This window comes from Electrophorus electricus, chromosome 2, assembly GCF_013358815.1.
Source record: "Electrophorus electricus isolate fEleEle1 chromosome 2, fEleEle1.pri, whole genome shotgun sequence".
In the NCBI taxonomy this organism is placed as follows: domain Eukaryota; kingdom Metazoa; phylum Chordata; class Actinopteri; order Gymnotiformes; family Gymnotidae; genus Electrophorus; species Electrophorus electricus.
The window spans coordinates 29,175,934-29,198,183 of NC_049536.1; the positions used below are offsets into that span (position 1 = coordinate 29,175,934).

Consider the following 22,250-nt stretch of genomic DNA (forward strand, 5'->3'; position numbering starts at 1 on the left):
AATGAACTCCAGCTGCAGTCAGTTAATATTTCTCAGAACACTACTGCTGTGTTGCAGTATTTATATCCAGAAGTCTCTCTAGCATACTGTTAGATGGTTCACCAGCATTAAACTACGTTATGCACAGGAAATGACCAATTAAGGATTCATATACTCCAACTTGATTAGAGTATATTAGTACACTCAATGCCTCCTTCATTAACAACACATATCTATTACTACAATGTTTCATTTATTAAGAACACATATCTTACAACACTCAATGCCTCCTTTATTAAGAACACATCTACTAGAAATAGTTCCTTACATGTATACACTGAAAAATATAATTCTACTGTTGCTGTGGGTTGGGATATTAAATCAAATTTAAACATATTTTACCAGTTACATGCTCCCTAAATCTATCTTATGGATCTGGGGCTATGTACTCATATTTTGTTAGTGTCTCGACTGCCTAATAGTTAGGGATAGGGGTAACCTACAACTCCCCTGGATATCCACTGACTCTACCAACACCCCTGAAAACACCCACTAGACAACCAATTACACTAGTAATCACTGTAAGGCACAGCTTCTTATACCATGTTGCTTCAATTAAAAATAGCAGAGCTTGCAAACATAACACTTTAAAAAGTTTATGATATGTCTAATAGCCATATTTCTCCACAGAATATATGTACCAGAACAGTTGCAAATAAAATATTCATAGATAATTTTCAGACAACACAACAGAACAACACAACACAACAGAACACAACAGCTTACTAACAGGGGTCAGACATAATGACCTGTATTACAGTGCAAGTTTATGGCACTTCAACGTTCTCCTTCCTGTTCTGATAAAGCTGTGTTATGGTGTGCTTGAACATGCATGTATTGAAAGTCCACACCCGGTGAAGTACACGGGTGTGACCCTGTACTGTAACAGAAAACACAAAATAAGATTTTACAACAGTACCAGGATTCAGCAGGTGTTTCTCCCACCATGTCTTTAGACTACAACCATCTGAACCTATAGCAGAATTTGGTTTTGCTAAGACAAGACGTTACTGCAACTGAGTATTCTGATAAGATTTTTGAGATTATTGTTAGTCAGTCAAGTGCTTCCTACAATGGCCCTGGTTATGTGCACTGACTTGTGCTCAATGCTCACCATAAGTGCAAAAACCAAACACCCCAACACTGTCCTAACCCTAACCCCAGCACTGTCCTGCATGCATTATATAAGAAACCTCTGCCTCCCAGCAGTGTTTAAAAACAAGAGAAAACAAGTTAAAAATATTAGAAAAGCCTTTGAGGTTTAATTAAATACTGAAACACTTCTTCCATGTGTTGGCAAGAAAACATTTGTGTATTTGTTACCTGAAGGATGTCACCAAATTTGTTCTTCTTAAAAACACAAATTCATATTAGTGGCTGTCAGAACGGTTACATTGTAGTCTCTCCTTCACACTTTAGAACATGTACATTAAACTGCTGCCCTGCAATCAGGGTTTGAAAACATCAGAATTCAACCCAGGTGACATTCCCATCCCTGATTCTGGACAGACTAATGCATGACTATTATTATATTATAATATATATATTATTATATATATTATATAATATATTATTGGATGGCCTGTACGTTTAGTCTATGCTTTAACTAACTTTTCAGTACTGATCTATATGCAATAAAGCTTCAGGATAGATTTAGATGCTCTCACAAATATAAACAAATGCCAAACAATAGTAATGATAATGATAATTATACATAATAGAAATTGAACAATAAATACATAAAAATGGCATGAAGTAAGTAACGTACACAGAATCCATGCTAAAAAAATAAAGTGCAAAATTCTGTACAAGAGCTGATGGATACTGAGGTTGATTTCTTCTTCAGCTTTGGTTGAGAGTGAAGCTGAGCTCTTCCTCTCTGATGCTTCTGTCTAGTCGGTCGGTCTCTGCCTGCAGGACTGAGGGCTGCATGCGCTCAGTCACCAGCAGCAAAGAGCGCTTCAGGTCCTGCCTCAGGGACAACAGTCTGTGGCTATTCATTAGAGAGCGATCGATGAATTCAGTCCGCTCCTCCTGACTGGCTGCCAGCATCAGACGCAAACAGTGAACCTGCACATTTGGAGACAGAGAACACTTACAAGCACTGCAGGACTGTATGTGCCCTTTCAGATGTGCTGCTGGTTAAGCGTGTGACCCTACATTAGTGAAGCTAAAAATAGCCACTAGGTGAACATATCCAGCAATGTTTTTAATTTCGTTTTACAAGCAGTAGTGTCGACATGCACTCTAGCAGTCAATCATGGCTTGTTATATATCATCATTTTCTCATCTGCATAAGTGATCATACCAGATGCTCCCCCTCACCTGCTCAGCCAGTTCACCTGCATGAGCTCGCAGGCTGTTTAGCTCATCAGACCCAGCTGGGACTTGGGGCTCCTGCGAGGTAAACCATTTATTCCAGGTAAATCAGTAAATCAAGCTTACAACTTGCTGCACAGCATGAAGTTTGTCTTTACTAGCCTGTTAAACAAAAACAGAAACTCTCCCTAGCTTTCACACATCACCACCTTAGGTCTTCTTCTCTCCTGAACTGACCGTTTCTATGGTTACTGGTCTTAGTTCTCACTAGTTATTTACACATTAGTTAGCCTTAGTTTAGACTGCCTCGTCCCACAGTATGCTATGAACTCCTGCTAGTGTTGTCACTGCAGTTCTGAGACTTTCTCTGTTCATATTGTGCTTTAGCCAGGGTCATTTGCGTGTTTTCTTGACTCAGTTTTATTGATTCCACCACTTTGCAGACTGGACCTATCTATTTTTCTTTCTTGGGTTTGCCTGGACCACACACACGTGTTTGTGCAGTCCCACTCCTCCCAGTCCCTTGTATTACGCATCGTCCATGTAGCTGAATCAATTCAGAAGCTGACGCCAAGTCTCGACTCCCTTTAGACATTCTTGGCTCAGTCCTGATATAGACTAAGACCTGACAAAGCTGATCCTGATTACTGTGCTAATGTATGCCTATGATGAAGTCTTGGTAGTGAAGATGGCATAACTTTCCACTCCAACATGAACAGCATGTGATGTGAATTAGGCTAAGAAACATTAGGCTAACAGAGGCCTTCTGACAATTAAAAGCTCCACTGGTCTATAAATTAAAGGAAACCTCAGCGTTACTGTCCAAAACTCCAGATACACACAGGAATGAAGTTACTCAGTCATACCTTGATGCCAGTATCTGATTGGGACAGCTGATGTCGCAATTTCCCCCTCTCGAGCTCAACCTGATGGACACCAAAAATAAGGATATCGTATCAATGACTAACCTATTGAAAACAGTTTAGAACAGGTTGGACCCAGTGTCTGTCCATATTAGCGGACATGAACATATGAGCAGACAAGAACTGTAAACGTAATGCAGGGTCCCTATCACAGGCTTGTAAACGACCTGCAAGGTCCCGCTCACAGCCCTGTAAACGACCTGCTGTCCCCCTCTCACAGCCCTGTAAACGACCTGCTGTCCCTCTCTCACAGCCCTGTAAACGACCTGCTGTCCCTCTCTCACAGCCCTGTAAACGACCTGCTGTCCCCCGCTCACAGCCCTGTAAACGACCTGCTGTCCCCCGCTCACAGCCCTGTAAACGACCTGCTGTCCCCCGCTCATAGCCCTGTAAACGACCTGCTGTCCCCCGCTCATAGCCCTGTAAACGACCTGCTGTCCCCCGCTCACAGCCCTGTAAACGACCTGCTGTTCCCCGCTCACAGCCCTGTAAACGACCTGCTGTCCCCCGCTCACAGCCCTGTAAACGACCTGCTGTCCCCCGCTCACAGCCCTGTAAACGACCTGCTGTCCCCCGCTCACAGCCCTGTAAACGACCTGCTGTCCCCCTCTCACAGCCCTGTAAACGACCTGCTGTCCCTCTCTCACAGCCCTGTAAACGACCTGCTGTCCCCCGCTCACAGCCCTGTAAACGACCTGCTGTCCCCCGCTCACAGCCCTGTAAACGACCTGCTGTCCCCCGCTCACAGCCCTGTAAACGACCTGCTGTCCCCCGCTCACAGCCCTGTAAACGACCTGCTGTCCCCCGCTCACAGCCCTGTAAACGACCTGCTGTCCCCCGCTCACAGCCCTGTAAACGACCTGCTGTCCCCCTCTCACAGCCCTGTAAACGACCTGCTGTCCCCCTCTCACAGCCCTGTAAACGACCTGCTGTCCCCCTCTCACAGCCCTGTAAACGACCTGCTGTCCCCCTCTCACAGCCCTGTAAACGACCTGCTGTCCCCCGCTCACAGCCCTGTAAACGACCTGCTGTCTCCCTCTCACAGCCCTGTAAATGACCTGCACAGGGTTAGACACCAAGCACAGTCCACAGCATGGGCCACATACCATAGCACAGTCTCATGGTCTCTACAGCACAAGTATGAACAAGATGGTGGTTTTTGATCTGGCTAATTTTAGACTTCATTCCAGCATGAACAGTGGAATCACACTGTCCAGCCACACACATACACCTTCAATGACCCAGTAGCCTGTGTCCTATAGACTGGTTTACCTGCTTTAAGGTGTCTCGCAGGTGCTGCCTCTCGGTCTTCAGCCTCTGGATGTGCTGCTCCAGGTGTCGGTTTCTCTGCTGTAGTTCTCTCTGCTGCAGCTCCAGCTGGGCCACAGCCCTCTGCATGGCGCACAAACGTTCTTCTGCCGCTGAGCTTGGCTCCACCTCCTCCCCACACCTGCCCTCCACTCCACTATCCTGACAGGTGAGTGAAATAATAATAGTGTAATAGTAATTATGCTTATTTATAGCGCTCTTTTTAAGGTCCAGAATCTTAAAGTTCTTAACATATAATAAAATTTCAAATTTATATGATAAACATTTTTTGAAATTGTAAAAAAAGACCCAGTGAATCCATAAGACTGCCTAAAGAAGCGTGTTATTTTAAATTTGAAAAAAAAAAAAAACTAATAAGCTACCATTTATAATATCACAATATTAATACCATTATTCTAGAGTTTAGAAGACATAAAGAAAAATAACTTTGAACCAGCAGTTCAATTGGCCTGATCCAAGTAATGCCAAAGGCTCACATCAAATCACAGATGCCCACATCATGTTTTCCTCATGAGCCCCATCTCTAACCAACAGTATAGGTAACACTCACTGGTTCAACACTAACCAACTATTGATAACACTCACTAGTCCAGCTCTAACTAAGTGGAACTGATAATGCTTACTGGGCTATCACTATCCAAGAGTATTGATAAGGCTCACTGGTCCAACATTAACCAATAGTATTAATAACACTCACTGGTCCAACACTAACCAACAGTATTGATAAGGCTCACTGGTCTATCACTATCCAACAGTACTGATAAAGCGAGATTGTGTGTGCACATATTCATGATTAGGTTATCTATAAAAGAGCTGATGGATTTGATCCTGGCAGCTGCAGGTACTTACTTTATTCCAGATGTTTTTCTTTCGTATACTGCAGTAGTTTTTGGGTAAAAACACCAGCTAATTTACAGCATTTTTAGAGCATGATTCAGGTTTTGTCTGGCATCACCTGTGACTTCTTGTGAGTTGTGAAGCACTACAAAGGTTTCACAGCTGGGTCAACCAATATTTGACTAGTTCTCATTTTATACACCGCCTGATGCATTTTTAAAACTCAGACTTTTTTTGCTTCTGAGACGATGGATTATTCACTTCTACTCTCACCTCCACTGCTGCTGTCTTGGTCTTCTCTTGGTCCAGCTGCTGGAGTCTTTCCTTATAGTGAATCAGCATCAACTCCGTCTTCTCCAGAGCCATCCTGACACGGTCCCTGTCCCTGCTGAGCTCCTCTGTCCGCTCCTTCAGAGCATACACCTCTGACTCCTTCTCTCTCAAATGTCTGCTTGTCTCCTGCTTCTCCAGGAGCACAGCGCACACTCGATTGTTCAGTAGCTCCCAAACTCCATCATCTTGTGGGATACAGGCCTCTTCATCAGTATGAGGCTGCAAATTCTCCACGTCCGTCTCCAGAGCCTCCATCTGGCTGTTCAACACATCTGTTTCATCTTCCTTCTTTAGAAGATCCTTCATTTCAGTCTGGGTATGACAGATCATACCGATTCCTGACACGTCTTTTAAATGATGATGAAGCTGCTTGTAAATCTTTTTCTTAAGTTTGTTGGCATTTTTTTCAGATTCTCTTAGGTGGTATATGTCCCTCTCTAGTCTAGCGATTTTCTCTTCATTTTCTTTGTCCTGACTTTCCAGGAGACATTTCAGAGTCTTCGTATTCCTCATCGCATCTTCCAGCTGTTTCTGCAGGAATACTCTTGCCTTTTCTTCTTTGAAAGCGATTTCTCTAACTTTCTCTAACTCTGTTTCTTTTTCATTAAGCTTTTCTTTTGCAAACTCCATATTCTTAACACCCTGTGCTTCAAGGTATTTAACCCTTTCATTCATCCTCTCTTTAACTTGCATTTTGTTCTTTATCAGTTCTATCTCTCTCTCTTTCTCTCTCAGTTCCTTACTAAGAAGTTCAAACCTTTTTTCTCTTTCCTGTAACTCATTTTGTCTGTAATTCTTCTCCTTTTGCAGTGACCCAATCACTTGTTCTGAATTTTTCAGATCCTGATTTTTCTCCTTCAGCACCTCCTCCAGCTCCTTCACCCTGCTGGTCAGCTTCTCCACCTCTTTGCTCTTCTCTGCCACCACATGGATGAGATCGGGTCTCTGTTCTTCCATAGCGTTTGTCTTCGGTTTCACTCTGGCCAGCTCATCCTCCTTCTGCTTCACTATGGTTTCTAAAGTTCTTAGGTCTTCTTCTCTCTTCTCAGCCATCCGCCTTTCTCTGGTAACCGCTTCAACGTTCTTTTCCAGTTCACACTCTCTAAGCAACAGCTGTGCCTGTAGATCCAGATTCTTTTTCTCTATTCTCTGAACTCGAGCTTGTAAATCTGTTTCTGCTCTTGCTGCTGTCCCATCTTCCTTCTCTTTGCTCCGGACCATTTCACCCTTCTTCCCCTGAAGGATAGCCCTGAGTGTCTCGCCCTCGCGATGGCTCTCCTCTAGTAACTCCCTTAGAGTGGCCATCTCCTGAAGGCCAGCTTTTAGCCCTTCTCTAATCTTCTTGTTCTCCTCATTTTGTTCCCTTATCACAGACCTTGCGCGTTCCTTGCTCGCAGAGAGTGCTGCCACTTCCTGTTGTAGTGCTGCCACCTGGGTGACTACAGCCTCCTCCCTCTCCTGTGCTCCTTTCAGTTCCTCCTCTTTTTGTTTGAGAGAGACACTCATGATGTCTTTCTCTTGCTTTTCTCTTCCAGTCTCTTCTTTACAGAGTTCAACATCTCTCTCTTTCCTTCTCAGTTCTGATGAGAGATGATCCCTTTCTTCTTCTAGTTCTAGAACTTGTGTCTCGAGTTTCACCAGGCTGTGCTGTTCTTGTTGAAGCTCTTCTAGTTTGGCTCTCAGTTTTTCACTCTGTACTTTCAGACGGATCTCAAACTGCTCAGTCTCTCCCTCCTTTTGACTCAGAGACCTCCTTAACCCTTTGTTTTCCTCTTTACCTTCCTCCAGTCTGATTTTTAGATTCTTAACCTCTCTTTCATGGTTTTGTAGCAGTTGCAATTTCCTCTCCAGTTCTCCTGACCTTTCCTCAAGTTTTCCTCTCAACATTTCCACCTCTTCCATCAATCTTTTGCTTGTTTCTTCCAGGTCTTGGACTTTTTCTTCCTCTTTGGCACTTTTGGCGTTTGCCAGTTGAAGTTTTTGGCTACAGCTTAAAAGCTCCTTTTCTTTCTCCTTGCGTAGATGTCCCTCTTTGTCCAGGAGGGACTGTGTGTCTTTCAGATCCTGCTCCATCACAGTCAGCCTTTCCTTCAGTTTCCTCAGGTCCTCCTGCCCCTGTTGAGCTTTTTTTGTTTCATCTTCTTCTTTCTGTTGTAAAGTCTCTCTCAGTCTGTTTGCGTCCTGCTCCCTCTCCCTGAGAAGGGCGGCCTGGCACTCAAGGCGCTCTTTTTGCTCCACTGTCTTCCATTGCATTTCCCTGTTTTCTCCATCCATCTCTGCCATCTTCACTCTGAGCTGCTTCAGCTCCTGTCCCATCCGACAGATCTCTCCTCTCATCTCCTGTTCTCGCTCCTGTCCCTCTTCCTCCAGTCTTATCCAGCTTTCTTCCCTCTCTTCCAATCTCTGTATCTCCTTTTCCAGTTCCTCAATCCGCATCTTCCATTTCTCCCTTTGTTCATTATCTTCTTTTACTCTCTGCTCAAATGTCAACTGTTCTTTTGTTAGTCTGGCTTTCAGTTTCTCTAACTCAGTATCTCTCTCATCCAGTCGGTCTAGTATCTCATCTTTCTCCTTTAGTATTTCTTCTGCTTTGGATCGGAGGTTTTCTATCTCTCCGTCTCTCTGCTCAAGCTCTCTGCACAGCACCTTCTGTTGCTCTTGGTGCTCGTCCTCCATCTTGTTCCGTTCTTTCAGCCTCTCTTCGTCTCTTTTAATAAGATGTGAGTTCTGTTCCCCTAACATAATAAGCTGGCCTTCCAGTGTCTCCTTGTGCTTCCTTTCATTCTCTATGATCCCTTCTAACAACTCTAGTGTAGATTTTAAGTCCATAATATCATTCACTCTCTTTTGTAGTGCTTCCTCTCTTTCTTGTAGCACATTTCTTAAGTCATCCATTTCTTGTTCCAGAGCACTGAGGTCGTTTCTTTCTCTCTCCACTCGGTCTGCCAGCATTTGGTTCACTACCTCCTTTTCTTTCTCTGCGTCACCTGCCCTCCTCTTCCACCTCTCTATCTCATCTTTTGCTTCTCTAGCTATACGTTCCAGATTTTTCTGTTCTCCTGTCAAATTGTTCTGGAGTTTTTCTAGATTACCCTCCTTTTCCTCCAGCATCCAACAAATGTGTTTCTTGTCCCTTAGTAGTTCTTCCAGTTGGTCTTTCAGCTGCTCTAATGCTGCTTCTTTCTCTCTCAGCTCTCCTCTTATCCTCACCTCCCTCTCTCTCTCCTCTGCCACCCTCTCCTGTTGTCGTCTTTCTTCTTCTTGTCTTTTAGCACTCTCCCTCTCCTTCAGCTGAGCGCCCTGCTCCTCCAGAGCAGTTAGCTTCCTCTCCAGGACTTCTTTCTCTTTTAACTGTGAATTGAGTGCTTCTATTACACCTTCCTGCAATCTCACTTTCAACATGAACTCCTCAGTGTCTTTGTCTTTCTTTTGAATCTCAATTTCCCTCTGTCTCAAAAGACTGGCTATGTGACCCTTCTCTCTTCTGGTGATTTCTAATTCTGCATTAGTTTGCTCTTCTCTTTGTAAAACCCGCTGATTCAGTTCTTCCTTCTCTCTCTGAATGTCCACTGTACTCGTCTTCCATCTTTCCATCTCCTCATTTGCTTGCTGCAGTCTCATCTCCAGGTCTCTGCGTTCTCCTGCTAGCTCCACCTGAAGCTGCTCCAGCTCAGAGTTTCTCTCATCAACCATATTGGACAGCTCCCTGTTTTGAGCCACCAGAGCTTCCATCCTGTTCTTCAGCGCCTCCACTTCTCCATCTCTTTGACCCAGCTCAGAGTTCAGAGCTTCTCTTTCCTGTTGCCACTTCCCTCTTTCTTCATCCTGCTCTAGCTCCTGGATCTTGAGCTGTTCTGACGTTCTCTCAGATTCCGTCCGCAGTCTCCTGACCTCTGCTCGACAGTGTTCAGTCTCTTTTTCACACCTTCTCCTTTCCTCACTTGCTACATGTTTCTCCTGTTGTCTCACCACTGCGTCTCTCTCCAGCTCTGCATGAAGACACTGGATCTCACCTACGCAGCGAAAAGGTCACAGGTAGTCAGTTGGCATTCACCAACATTTGAAAAGTAATAACATCAGCAGCCAGGACTCACCATGGAGCACATCTTTGGCCTGCAGCAGTGTGCTGATCTGCAGGTTTAGCTGTGTACACTGCACCTCCAGCATAGAAGCCTGGTCCTGGGCCACACACAGCTGCTGTTGCAGGGTCTCAGTCAAATTTCTGTCAACAACAACACTATCAACACACCAGAGTAACATGACTCAACCTAACGCATCATTTCCACAGTTTGGAGCCCTTTCAGAAACACACACACACACACACACACACACACACACACACACACCTTACCTGAGTTCTTCTCTGTCCTGCCTCAGTTCCTCATTTTGTCTCTCCAGAGCATGCTTTGTTTCCTCTAGCTGTCGGAGCTCCTTTAGATGTGTATGTGTCTCTCTCTGCAGTTCCTTCTCCTGCTCTGCTATTCTGCAGAGATCTGTTTTCACATTATCTAGTTCTTCACATACAGCTCTGTGCTGCTCACACAACTGACATGCACATACACACACACACACACACACACACACACATTCCAAAGTCAAATTGAAACATTGCATGTATCCCAACATCACATGTAGCCATTATTAGACTGATATTTTAATTGTCAACTTGGAAATAGAAATAAAAACTCCTAATTGACAGTTTTGCTACTCGTGCACCTTTTATAACAACGCCAAAAACAAAGCACAAAGTAATTTATCTGGGTAGTAAGTGTATTTGTATGTACATATACTATATTATAGTCACAAACACTAAAATAAAATCTAAATAGTTAAATCAAATCATGTCTTCCAAAATTAGTATAATAAAAACACACCAACGGTCTCCACTGTGCTAAAACACAACAACAGTCCTCTTCCACTCATACCTCTTCATTTCTTGCTTTCTCTTCAGCGAGAGCAGTGGTCTCTATGTCTCTCTCCCCTCGGAGGGCCTGCAGCTCTTTCTGTAGTTCTCTCTCCCCGAGTCGGACCTGCTGGAGGGAGTCCAGCTCTGTATCCCTGTGAGCCCTGAACACGCACACTTTCTATGTTATGTTCCATCCTACCATGTCATGTAGCAGACTGTACTGCAGAATAGTTGCCCCCCACTGCAGCTCACACACACACACACACTTTACCAACTGCCTCCATTATCTCTGACTAGTAGAGATAATTATTTAATGTCCCTAAGAAATAAGACAACTACAGTTCCAGTTAAAACCTTTTCAGCTCCACAATAAAATCTCAAGCATAGAACAGAATTATTGTCACTGCATCAAAACTAGTGATGCCAGAGGTTATCAGTTAGCCTACTAAAGGAAGGTTTTTAATGTCTACATGGCTTGGACGCAACCACATTCCATAGACTGTGGGGTCTTTGGTCATTTCAAACAATGCAATGTCTGACCTTAACTGGGAGGTTTCCATGGAGACGGCCTTTAATTCCCTTTGCAGAGCCGCCACATCTGATCTAAACTTCTGTATCTGCATGTGAGCTTCATCAACCTCTTCCTCCAACTGGGTCAAGAACACACACACACACACACACACACACACACACACACACACACACACACACACACACACACACCCTTAAGCAACTTCCTCCCCCAAACACAGACATACACCATGTTCCGAATTATTATGCAAATGATATTTTTCTCTGATTTTCCTAAATGGTCACTGCAAATGACAGTTTTCAAGTCATCAACTGTTAGAGTATAAATTGAATGTTATTGAACAAACCTCCCAATGATAACAGTATTTTTTCAAAAATAAAGAAACTCAAAATGCACTGTTCCAAATTATTATGTACAACAGCGTTTCAAAACATTTTATAGGTTGTAAAGAACTGAAAATGGTCATTTGTTGAATTTGCAGCATTCAAAGGTCACATTTACTAAAATCAAAAGCTATTTCAATAAAAAAACATCTTAACAGGCCAAGATACATGTTAACATAGGACCCCTTCTTTGATATCACCTTCACATTTCTTGCATCCATTGAACTTGTGAGTTTTTGGAGAGTTTCTACTTGAATTTCTTTGCAGGATTTCAGAATAGCCTCCCAGAGCTGCTGTTTTGATGTGAACTGCCTCCCACCCTCATAGATCTTTTGCTTGAGGACACTCCAAAGGTTCTCAATAGGGTTGAGGTCAGGGGCGGATGGTGGCAATACCATGAGTTTCTCTCCTTTTATGCCCATAGCAGCCAAAAACACAAAGGTATTCTTTGCAGCATGAGATGGTGCATTGTCAGACATGAAGATGATTTTGCTACGAAAGGCACGGTTCTTCTTTTTGTACCATGGAAGAAAGTGGTCTGTCAAACTCTATATACTTTGCCGAGGTCATTTTCACACCTTCAGGGACCCTAAATGGACCTACCAGCTCTCTCCCCATGATTCCGGCCCAAAACATGACTCCGCCACCTCCTTGCTGACGTTGCAGCCTTGTTGGGACATGGTGGCCATCCACCAACTGTCCACTACTCCATCCATCTGCACCATACAGGGTTGCACGGCACTCATCAGTGAACAAGACTGTTTGAAAATTAGTCTTCATGTATGTCTGGGCCCACTGCAACCATTTCTGCTTGTGAGCCCAATAGTAGGTTTATGCACAACTGCAAGCCTCTGGGGGATCCTACACCTTGAGGTTTGCGGGACTCCAGAGGCACCAGCAGCTTCAAATACCTGTTTGCTGCTTTGTAATGGCATTTTAGCAGCTGCTCTCTTAATCCGATGAATTTGTCTGACAGAAACCTTCCTCATTATGCCTTTATCTGCACGAACCCATCTGTGCTCTGAATCAGCCACAAATCTCTTCACAGTACGATGATCACGCTTAGGTTTTTGTGAAATATCTGTTTTCATACCTTGTCCAAGGCATTGCACTATTTGACACTTTTCAGCAGCAGGGAGATCCTTTTTCTTTCACATATTGCTTAAAACCTGTGGCCTGCTTAAGAATGTGGAACATCCTTCTTAAGTAGTTTTCCTCTTAATTGGGCTCACCTGGCAAATTAATTATCACAGGTGTCTGAGATTGATTTCAGTGATCCAAAGAGCCATGAGACAATACTGTCCATAAGTTTAATTGAAAAACAAAAAATGAAATCTTAAATCCAATTTGCATAATAATGTGGAATGCAGTATACAAATGCCCCCTCCAGCCACCACAATCGAGCTTCGAATTCGCTACAAACACATGGGTGACTGCCTATGGTCTAGGGGCCTGGGGCACACTGGCAATGAGAAACAATGTGAAAACATGAGAAATAGTGAGAAGCTGTGAGATCTGGGCTACAAGACACAGATTTGTCTCAGACCTGCAGAATCCGGGAGTTGAGGCTGCTCTTGTCGCGAGCCAGGGATTCATTTAGCGCAGCAGTTTTCTCCAAGGCATCACGTCCATCTGCTGCTTCCCTTTTCAGAAGCGTGTAGCTGGAGGACATGGCCACTAGCGACTCTCGAGTCTGGGGTGGAGGACATGGGGAAGGACACAGTTAAGAGTCACGCTAGAGAAAGACTAGAAAAAACACACAGAGGTCACAATTTTATAAAGGTTAACAAAGAAAAAAAGCATGCAGCGCCCACTCTTCTCAACCCTACTGACTGCAGCTTTTAATGAATGAACAATCCCACAGTTAGAGTGGCGAAAACACCTTCTCAGTTCTCCCTCTAGTCTGTTCCGTACTCAGGATAAACGCATCCTCATAGCATATATTGGTAAGTTAGGATGCTGTTTGTGTGTTTATGTAATATTCACAATAATACTTTTATGTTCCACTTCATCAGTTCAGCATGACTGCGGCAGTAATTAAACGTTTTGGGGTATGCTGAGAGAGTGTAAAATAGGTCAGACTGAGCTAAAATGCCTTGTGATAACGACAGTCTAACTGTTTTCAATCTTTAATATTCCTGATCGCAATATTAGATGATCATTGCTTTGTCAGAGTGACTGGTATGGAAAGTAGTCTAGACTGGTTTGTCAGAGTGATTGGTATGGACAGTAGAATAGACTGGTTTAGTCAGAGTGACTGGTATGGACAATAATCTAGACAATAGTCCCACCTACACATTTACCTTAACGAGAGCATCCTTGATTTCTGTTGCTTCTCTCTCTATGCGTTCTCTCTCGAGCCTCTCTCTCTCCAGTGCCCCCTGCAGGTTGTGCAACTCCAAGCGAGTGCGGCTCTCTCTCTCACAGAGCTGCGCGTTCTCCAGAAGCTCCGTCTCGACTCTGGAACACAAAGGCCTGTTACACACTCCCAACAGAAAACTCACTACTCAACTGTTAAAGATAAGGATCCAATTCAACCATTCATTTAGCAAACCAGGTTTGCTTTGCATGAGGCTAAATGTCTAAATTCTACAGTCTGAATTCTTACCGCCTCTGTCGCTCTCTTTCAGACTCACTCCTCTCTTCATCCTCCCTCTCCCTCTGGAATCTCAGCTGTTTGTTTTCTTTAGTCAGCTCTTCACTGTGTGTCTCCATTTCCACCAGCTGCCTTCGTAACCCATCCACGATTTCCTTCTCGCTGCAACGCCATAGCAAGGGTTAGGATCAACTATAACCCTACCCCTAACTCTGGACATAACCTGACCCCTAACACCTAACCCTAACCTTCCACAACTTCATTCTTGCTGCAACACCTGCAACTGAAAATCTGCACATGTATCTGCTCAGGTCTGGACAACAGCAGAACCCAATAAGAACTGTGTGTGGTGTTGAGTTCATAAACTGGGTGCAGGTCTTATACCAACACATTTACATTTATGGCATTTAGCTGATGCTTTTAAAATTATGACTGAGTACAACCTGAGTAACTGAGGGTAAAGAGCCTTGCTCAGGGGCCCAACAATGGCAATTTGGCAGTGGTGGGGATTGAACCAGCAACCTTCCAATTACAAGTATCTTAACCACTGAGCTACCACTGCCCATAGCATAAACACAAGCATAAAAACATTTACAGCCATCATAGCTTCAGGTTCCTGTAAGAGTTATGAATGAGTATAAACATATTCAGCACATGTGTGAGAGGTTCACATTTGAAGCTGCCGTGGAAAGCAAAAACAGTTTACCCACCTTAGGCAGAAAAATATATGCATTCTGATTTCTAACATGCCTTGGCATTGAGCGCCAGTATAGGCGCAGCTGTTGGGAAATTTGTACCAGAGGGTTGTAGCGCAGTAACACTGGAGGGTTGTAGCGCACTAACACTGCAGCGTTGTAGCACAGTGATTCTGCAGGGGTGTAGCACAGTGACACTGGAGCGGTGTAGCAAACTAACACTGGAGGGCTGTAGCGCAGTGACAGTGGAGGGGTGTAGCACAGTGACACTGGAGGGGTGTAGCGCACTGACACTGGAGTGGTGTAGCACAGTGACACTGGAAGGGTGTAGCACAGTGACACTGGAGGGGTGTAGTGCACTGACACTGGAGGGGTGTAGCGCACTGACACTGGAGTGGTGTAGCGCAGTGACACCGGAGGGGTGTAGCGCACTAACACTGGAGTGATGTATTGCAGTAACACTGGAGGGGTGTAGCGCAGTGATGCAGGACGCATTTTAATCACACATGTCAATGTCCACTTAAAACTCTGGGAATCAAAAATACTAGACCTTCTATGAAAAAGTAGCACAAACCTGTTCAACAGTCTTTGTGTCTGCTTTAGTTCCAGAGCTGTCTGATTGGCTTGGTCCTGAAACTCCTCCCTTTCATCACAGAGCTCTTTGATTCGCTGCTCCAGTGATTCAGTCTCCACCCTCAACCTGCGCAAGTTCCCCTCAGCTTCCTGGAAGAAGAAGGTGCCAGCAACTCTCTAAATTAACTTCCTGCATTAAACCAACACCAGATGTTAATGAATACTAACAAATGAGTTTGGTTATGGACCTCCAGTTCCTGGTGTCTCCACTGGAGGGCTGTCTCAGCCTGAGCGATAATTGTCAGCACAGAAGACAAGCCATCATTGGGCTCAACATGGCTAGCCACATTTCTGGAATGTCCATCCAGCCTTAGAGAGACAATAACCCTGTACTGGATAACAGAGCACAATGTCCACACAAACACAAACACACACACACACACTGTTCAGTACATACTCCTGTACTGGATAACAGCACAATGTCCAGACACACACACACTGTTCAGTATGTTAATTATATTAATATGTTAATTATGTTATGTTAATAGTTTTCCTCTGAGGTTCCCTCATTTTCTCTTAATGCTGAAGCCTAATTGCAGCGTAAATGCAGAAAGGCCATGAGTATTTAATTAGTACTTACTGACTATTTAATTAGTATTTAATGAGTATTTACTTAGTAATTTCTGTGCAACCTTCTTAATATCATAATATATTTTTTCTCTCAAGATAAAGTTGGGATAAAAGTTTCTCATGATGTTGAAATACATGATTAAGCAAGCAAACTGCATCTGCTTTTAATCTAATCAGGAATTAACATAAGCACATGGAGACGCATGCAGGCATGTACACGCATACACGCAGAGAGCACGCAGACACATAAAGGCGTGTATATGCATACTCAGAGAGAACAGAAATAGAAGACACTTGTCTGTTTACCCACACAAACTACTGCAACCACTCAGACTTGCTGACCGCACACTATAGTGAAGTGGTTAGGGCAGCTTTATGATAAAGCGGTTAGGTGGGCTCTAGGGTAGAGCGGTTAGATCAGGTTGTGTGGACGCCGTACAGATTTCAGTGGGTGAAGTCTGGCATTGCTTATTGCTCTGGCACTGGTATTTCACTGGTATTTCACTGATATTTCAGATATTTTAAAGTTTCAGTTAGTTCTTCCAAATTCCACCAATTCCTAATTGTATTTTAGTTTAAAACTCACTCATGTAAACCTTTTTAACTTGAGATCACATAACATATAAGCTCAAAATCTCTTCAGTGTGAAATGCTGGGCGTTTCACTAAATGCTAGCAGTAATAATCCAGTGTGAGTTTATCATTTATGATGAGCTGACTTTAGATAAATAGGTTTGTTTCAGGTAAGGCCTACATACAGGGCGTGAATCATGCAGAGGTCTAGATAACTCTCAGACCCCTTCATCCAGCCACAGCGGTGTTGGGGAAACCCCAGCGTCATTTCCAGATATACGTTCATATCTTACTTAATCATATCTCCAGACAGTTTATCGTTCATATCATTAATAGTCAATAAACCATCTAAGAACACACAAGATAGCTAACCAGGTTAAAATAACTGCAGGTTATTTTACACAGAAGTGGCCCGTTCCATATTTAGCAGTTTACCTAGCTCAGGTAATACTGTAGCTGAGACATCATTAGCTAGCCTATGTCTGAAGCAAATGTTACCAGCACAGAAGTGGCTGGTAGGCTACTGGGGGGCATTTGGATCCAATACTGAACTTTACATCACTGTTAAATTCATTTATGGAAAACACTGACTAAACTCATATTTTAACATTTAACCTGATTCATTACATTTTTCAAATTTAAAATAAATATTTCAGTGACTAGCTGAAATTTTATCTTGCAATAGGAAAACATGTGTTTGTAATCAACAAAAATGATACATCAGTACATGCCCCACTGCTGTACCTACCAAGTTTCTGACAGCGTTTTGGACTGATTCCAAGTCTCTCTGAGTCTCTGTGTGCTGCTGCTCTCTCTGCTGCTCTCTCTCCCTGATCTTCTCCATCTCCAGCTCCTGTCTTTGCCTCTCACACTCCTGAGCTTTTACAGTGTCCATCAACTCTCCAATCCTGCAAACAGCAATCACACCATCTAAACATCAAACATCATGTCTCATAAGTGTCCCAAACCCTCTGGATTTTCCAAGGAACTCACACCAGGTACTAACAATCTCAGTACTATTCTCAAAGTATACACGTTCGTATTTCTTAAGCACTTATGAAATGAACAGAGCAAAACACAGTCAAACTAATTCCAGAGTGTCAATGTGAGTCCAGTAGGGATAATAGAGGTCCACTGTAATGATGCCTATGTGGTGAAGTTGAGGGAACGGGAACTGGGATGAAGTGTAGATTACACATCTGGTCCCCGGGCTCTGCACTGACCTGTACCTGAGCCCAGAGTTCTCTTCACGCACAGCTATGAGTTCTGGGTGGACTGTCTGCTCCTGACGCAAGTCCTCCACAGTCATGGGTCCCGGGGTGGAGGAAGATGCGTGGGTGGAAGAGAGAGGCTGAGACGTGAGGGTGGAGGAGAGAGGGGGAGACGCATGGGTGGAGGAGACAGCAGGAAGGCAAGGCAGAGAGAGTAAAGTGGATGACAGGCGAGAAAACTCCGCCCTCAGCTCCCATAGGTCTCTGCGCAATGCAAACAACCAAGAACAAACTTCAGGGCAGATTTATCACAACATTGCACCAAGCTTTCTAATAGCCACACTTTGGTACATATGATAGAAGATCTGAGTTACTGTTCTCAGCATACAACAGCGTAATACATGCATACTCATAAAGCCTTAAAAATGTATTCCAATCCATATTCTGAATCTGTTTCTTAAATATTCTATATTCTTTGCAGAGCAAACCAGCATGCAGACGTTCCCTCACTTGTCTGTGGCGGTCTTTATAGTGTGGCACTGGCGTCGGAGAGCCTCCACCCCTCCCCAGATCAGCAGAAGCCTGGCGTGCTCTCCTGACACATATCTGGACAAAGTCTGTGGGCCACAGTTAAGCGATCACACTTGCCCCAGCAGCACAGACAGTGTGTATTTAAGCCATAGGGTGTGTGTATTGTCACACCTAGTTACTGCACACCTGTTTCTCTTGGTGCCAGTCAATTTCCCTTTGTCCCACCTCCTCCACTGTTTTAGTCCAATCTGCTGTCAGCTTCTTTAAGTCACCTTGCAGGGCTTGGTTTGCTTCTGTTGTTTGGCTGAGCTGACTACGTAATAGCGTGTTGACTCCCACCAGCGCCACACTCCTGCACAGGTAAGACACGTTATGATGGCATTCATGATGTGGTATTCTGGTCATCAACCCCAAGAAAATTATAGTTGACAGTATAGTTTAAGCTATACTGAGCATTATTCATTTTATAGAAAATGATTCTGAAATGTGTGTGTGTGTGTGTGTGTGTGTGTGTATATATATATATATATATATATATATATATATATATATACACACACATACATATATATACGATCGCACATGAATATTATGTTTACATGTGTAACAACCTTAGTTTTTTACATAACTTCAGTTGGGACTGATCGCCCAATTAGAAAGACGATCATGAACTTAATGACCAGTGATATAAGGAAACACATCAAAGATCAGCTCATCAGCTGAGATAGACGTCAACACACTCTTCTATATTATACAGTAATATTATATTATATTACATCATACTATATTATATATTAGTGTATGTGCTGTATGTCATTGTGCTTTTTATTATCTATGTATATTTTGTGTTGTCATTTGCTTGTCATTTGATTGTTTATTTTAATTATTTGTTTATTTGATCATTTCCTTTTTGAGAAATTAACCATTTTGCTTCCCAACCTCTGCTGTTCCTCCTCCAGCCTAATGAGGGCGCTCTCCAATGCATCACTGTGCTCGTCTCGCAGCATTCTCTGCAGAACAGAACAGGAATGGTGGTGTAGCTTATAAATGATATTTTCTTTCCAAAGCAGCAGCACACACTTTCCTGAGAGATACTGTGTGTGTGGGTGGGCTAAAGCTCACCTTTCTCTCAGCAGTCTGTACCTGCTGCTCCAGATGGCCACACAATCCCCTGTATTCCACCAACTAAGACAAAGCAAACGTAAAAGTTTTATGGTCAGCTATAATACGAGGGGAGGCAAACTCCACAAAGACCAAGTGCGACATATACCCCATATCAAAGAGCAAGTGTTGATTTGAGATTAGTTTTCATCTAATAAAAACAAATCATGCACTGGGAGCTCATTCTAGATCAGCACTTTCCCAGTGAGGGTTAACACACAGAGAGATAGTGTCTCCCAGTCCTACCTGAGGGTGCTCATATAATGTGCTGTTTATGGGTTTCCTCATTTTAATAATTTGATTCATCTTATCACATAATTGCGAAACCCTTAAAGAACTGAATCCAACAGTTCCTGATAGTGTCAGAGCAGGCGAACCTCAACCTGTGCTGTGGTTTGATATGAAAACAAGGTCTACTAGAACACTGAGAGGGCAGATTTCCATCTGGACCAGCGGCTAACACCCCAAAGGATCAGCCACCCTCCAGTTGTGTAACACCCTCCACACAGACCTTGTTCTGTAGTTTGTGGATAAGCAGAGCCTGTCTGCCTTCTCTCTCTGTGCCTTCTCTCAGCTTCCTCCTCCATTCTCTCTGCTCGCCATCCAGACGGAGAGACAAGGACATGTCCACAGTCTGAGATAGCTGCACAGAATACCCACAGGGTCCTCAGATCCAAGCATCATATCACATCCCCCATGTGACTACACCAGTGGACTGACTGTCAGTGTCTAAATGCTATAAATCGTATTGGCATCTTTGCTCACCCTGTCAGTCAGTGCATGTGTGCGGGACTGAAGCTCCTCCTTCTCTGCCTTGCTCTCAGCAAGTTCCTCCTTCAGCCTAGATAACTCCACCCTCAATTCTGCACGCTCCTCTTCCCAGCCAATCAAAAATTTGGATTCCGTCTCCATCAGCTGTCAAATTACAAAAAATAAAATGCATTAGGTTAAAGCAGCACTTGCCAGTCCAGGCCTGGAAAGACCATAGGTTCTGAATGCCATAAGCACTCTGTCTCTGATATGAGGCAGAGCAAGAAGTGTCTGATTAAAATGACCGTACTTATCCAGTAGAAGATTAGATAGCAGTGCTACCATAGCCCTTTGATTATTGTGTCTGTGATGTGATGGTTAGCACGCTGGACTTTGACTCCAGTGATCCATGATCAATTTGTGGGCAGTGGTAGCTCAGTAATTAAGAAAGTTGCTGGTAATCAGAAAGTTGCTGGTTCAAGTGCCACTGTTGGACCCCTGAACAAGACCCTTAACCCTCAAGTTGTGTTCAGTCAGAATTGTAAGTTGCTTTGGATAAAAGTATCAGCTATTATTATTACAGGGCTGCACTGCCTTATCACACACTGAAAGATGTTTTCTACACCTCATCAGGCCCAGTTTTATATGTCACTTTTAGTAAGCAGTTAGTGTGAACAGATCTAACGTGATTCACTGGCCATTTGAGACTGCAGTTAAACTTTGCTCGAATGTTGCTTGATTTACACAAGGTTTAGAAAGCAGTCTTGAAAGTGTAGCGCATCATCAGAGCATGTTTGCCTTCCACAACACACAGTAACCCCAAGGATCACAACTGTGCACCTAGCTAAAACTAACACTGAATATGACTGACTGTGTGCTAGAGCAGAATAAACGCCAAAGGGTTCAGTACAGGGGGTCTCAGTCCTGACATCAGCTAGCACGTCCGTCCTTCATAATACAACAGGGTGTATAACAATGCAAACGATTTTCTCGACTGAAATACTGAAGACTACTTGTTTAAGTTACTTATTTATTTTCCCCACGTGTATTTAATTCAATGAATTGAATTCAGTGTTGTTACTGTTATAAACTAATGGCGCATCATTCATCCATATGTTTACGTTATTTAGGGTTAGCGAGTAGCCATAAAACTTAAGAGAAAGTTTTTATTTTCAGTGTAATCTATTGTAAAGATACAGGACACAATAGATTATGAGACTTTAACTAACTTACAGTTGAGTACGACAGGATTTACTGTTTCTAGGCTTGACTCATCTAAACTAACGCTAGTTTACATAAAGATAGTTTGTTTGCTAGCTCGCTAACTAGCATCCATTCAGTGTCAAACTTGTTGCAATTTCTGTCCTACCTTTACAAATGGGTATTATCTGAGTGCACCCCATCAACTAATATGCTGATCCTCAAAGATTTATAACTTAAAGCATTGTGTTCTAACCAGTCTTTTTCATTTGTATCTAAATTGCATAGTCTTTTTCTGATAATCGAATAAAAAAAATTAGCTAATCTAGGTAACCCAGCTAAACTTCATCCGACTCTTATTTTGAATTACTAGCGCGAGAAGTTTCATGGTCTTATTCGCACAGCGCCATCTAGCGCATTGGGGATTACACAGCGTGCACGGCTGTCTGCATAGATGTGTTTTGTTGCAGACCTATATTGAATTACAGTCCAAAAAAGTAAAGGAATTTTTTAAAAAATAATTTAAAAACTATTCAAAAAATAAAATAATATTGGGTCATAAACTATGATCCTGTTATCAAATATGATGTCATCTCAATACTGAAACCTTTATGCTCTAGGAAAAATCAAACAAAAACCAAACCTCCCAAAGCTGTGCTTACACAAGACAAACGTTTAAAAACATGTTTCATCTGCTATACTTTAACACCTGTGGTGTAGCCTATGAATT

General features: G+C 43.2%; 1 protein-coding gene across 1 annotated transcript; it reads right to left on the reverse strand.

Annotated features, from left to right (window-relative positions):
• Positions 1-1,276: 1,276 nt before the first annotated feature.
• On the reverse strand, positions 1,277-21,858 carry si:dkey-230p4.1 (centrosome-associated protein CEP250). Its single transcript, XM_027005722.2, has 23 exons — positions 21,690-21,858; positions 20,336-20,485; positions 20,082-20,213; positions 19,532-19,594; positions 19,349-19,419; positions 18,596-18,761; positions 18,389-18,495; positions 17,891-18,142; positions 17,416-17,575; positions 15,714-15,857; positions 15,467-15,615; positions 14,210-14,359; positions 13,905-14,061; positions 13,148-13,294; positions 11,227-11,336; positions 10,706-10,847; positions 10,132-10,325; positions 9,875-10,002; positions 5,721-9,793; positions 4,554-4,751; positions 3,225-3,284; positions 2,365-2,436; positions 1,277-2,109 (listed from the first exon to the last, which is right to left on the reverse strand). Exons 2-23 carry the CDS (start codon positions 20,480-20,482, stop codon positions 1,882-1,884), a joined length of 7,050 nt encoding a protein of 2,349 aa, XP_026861523.2. The 5' UTR covers positions 20,483-20,485; positions 21,690-21,858; the 3' UTR covers positions 1,277-1,881.
• Positions 21,859-22,250: the final 392 nt, after the last annotated feature.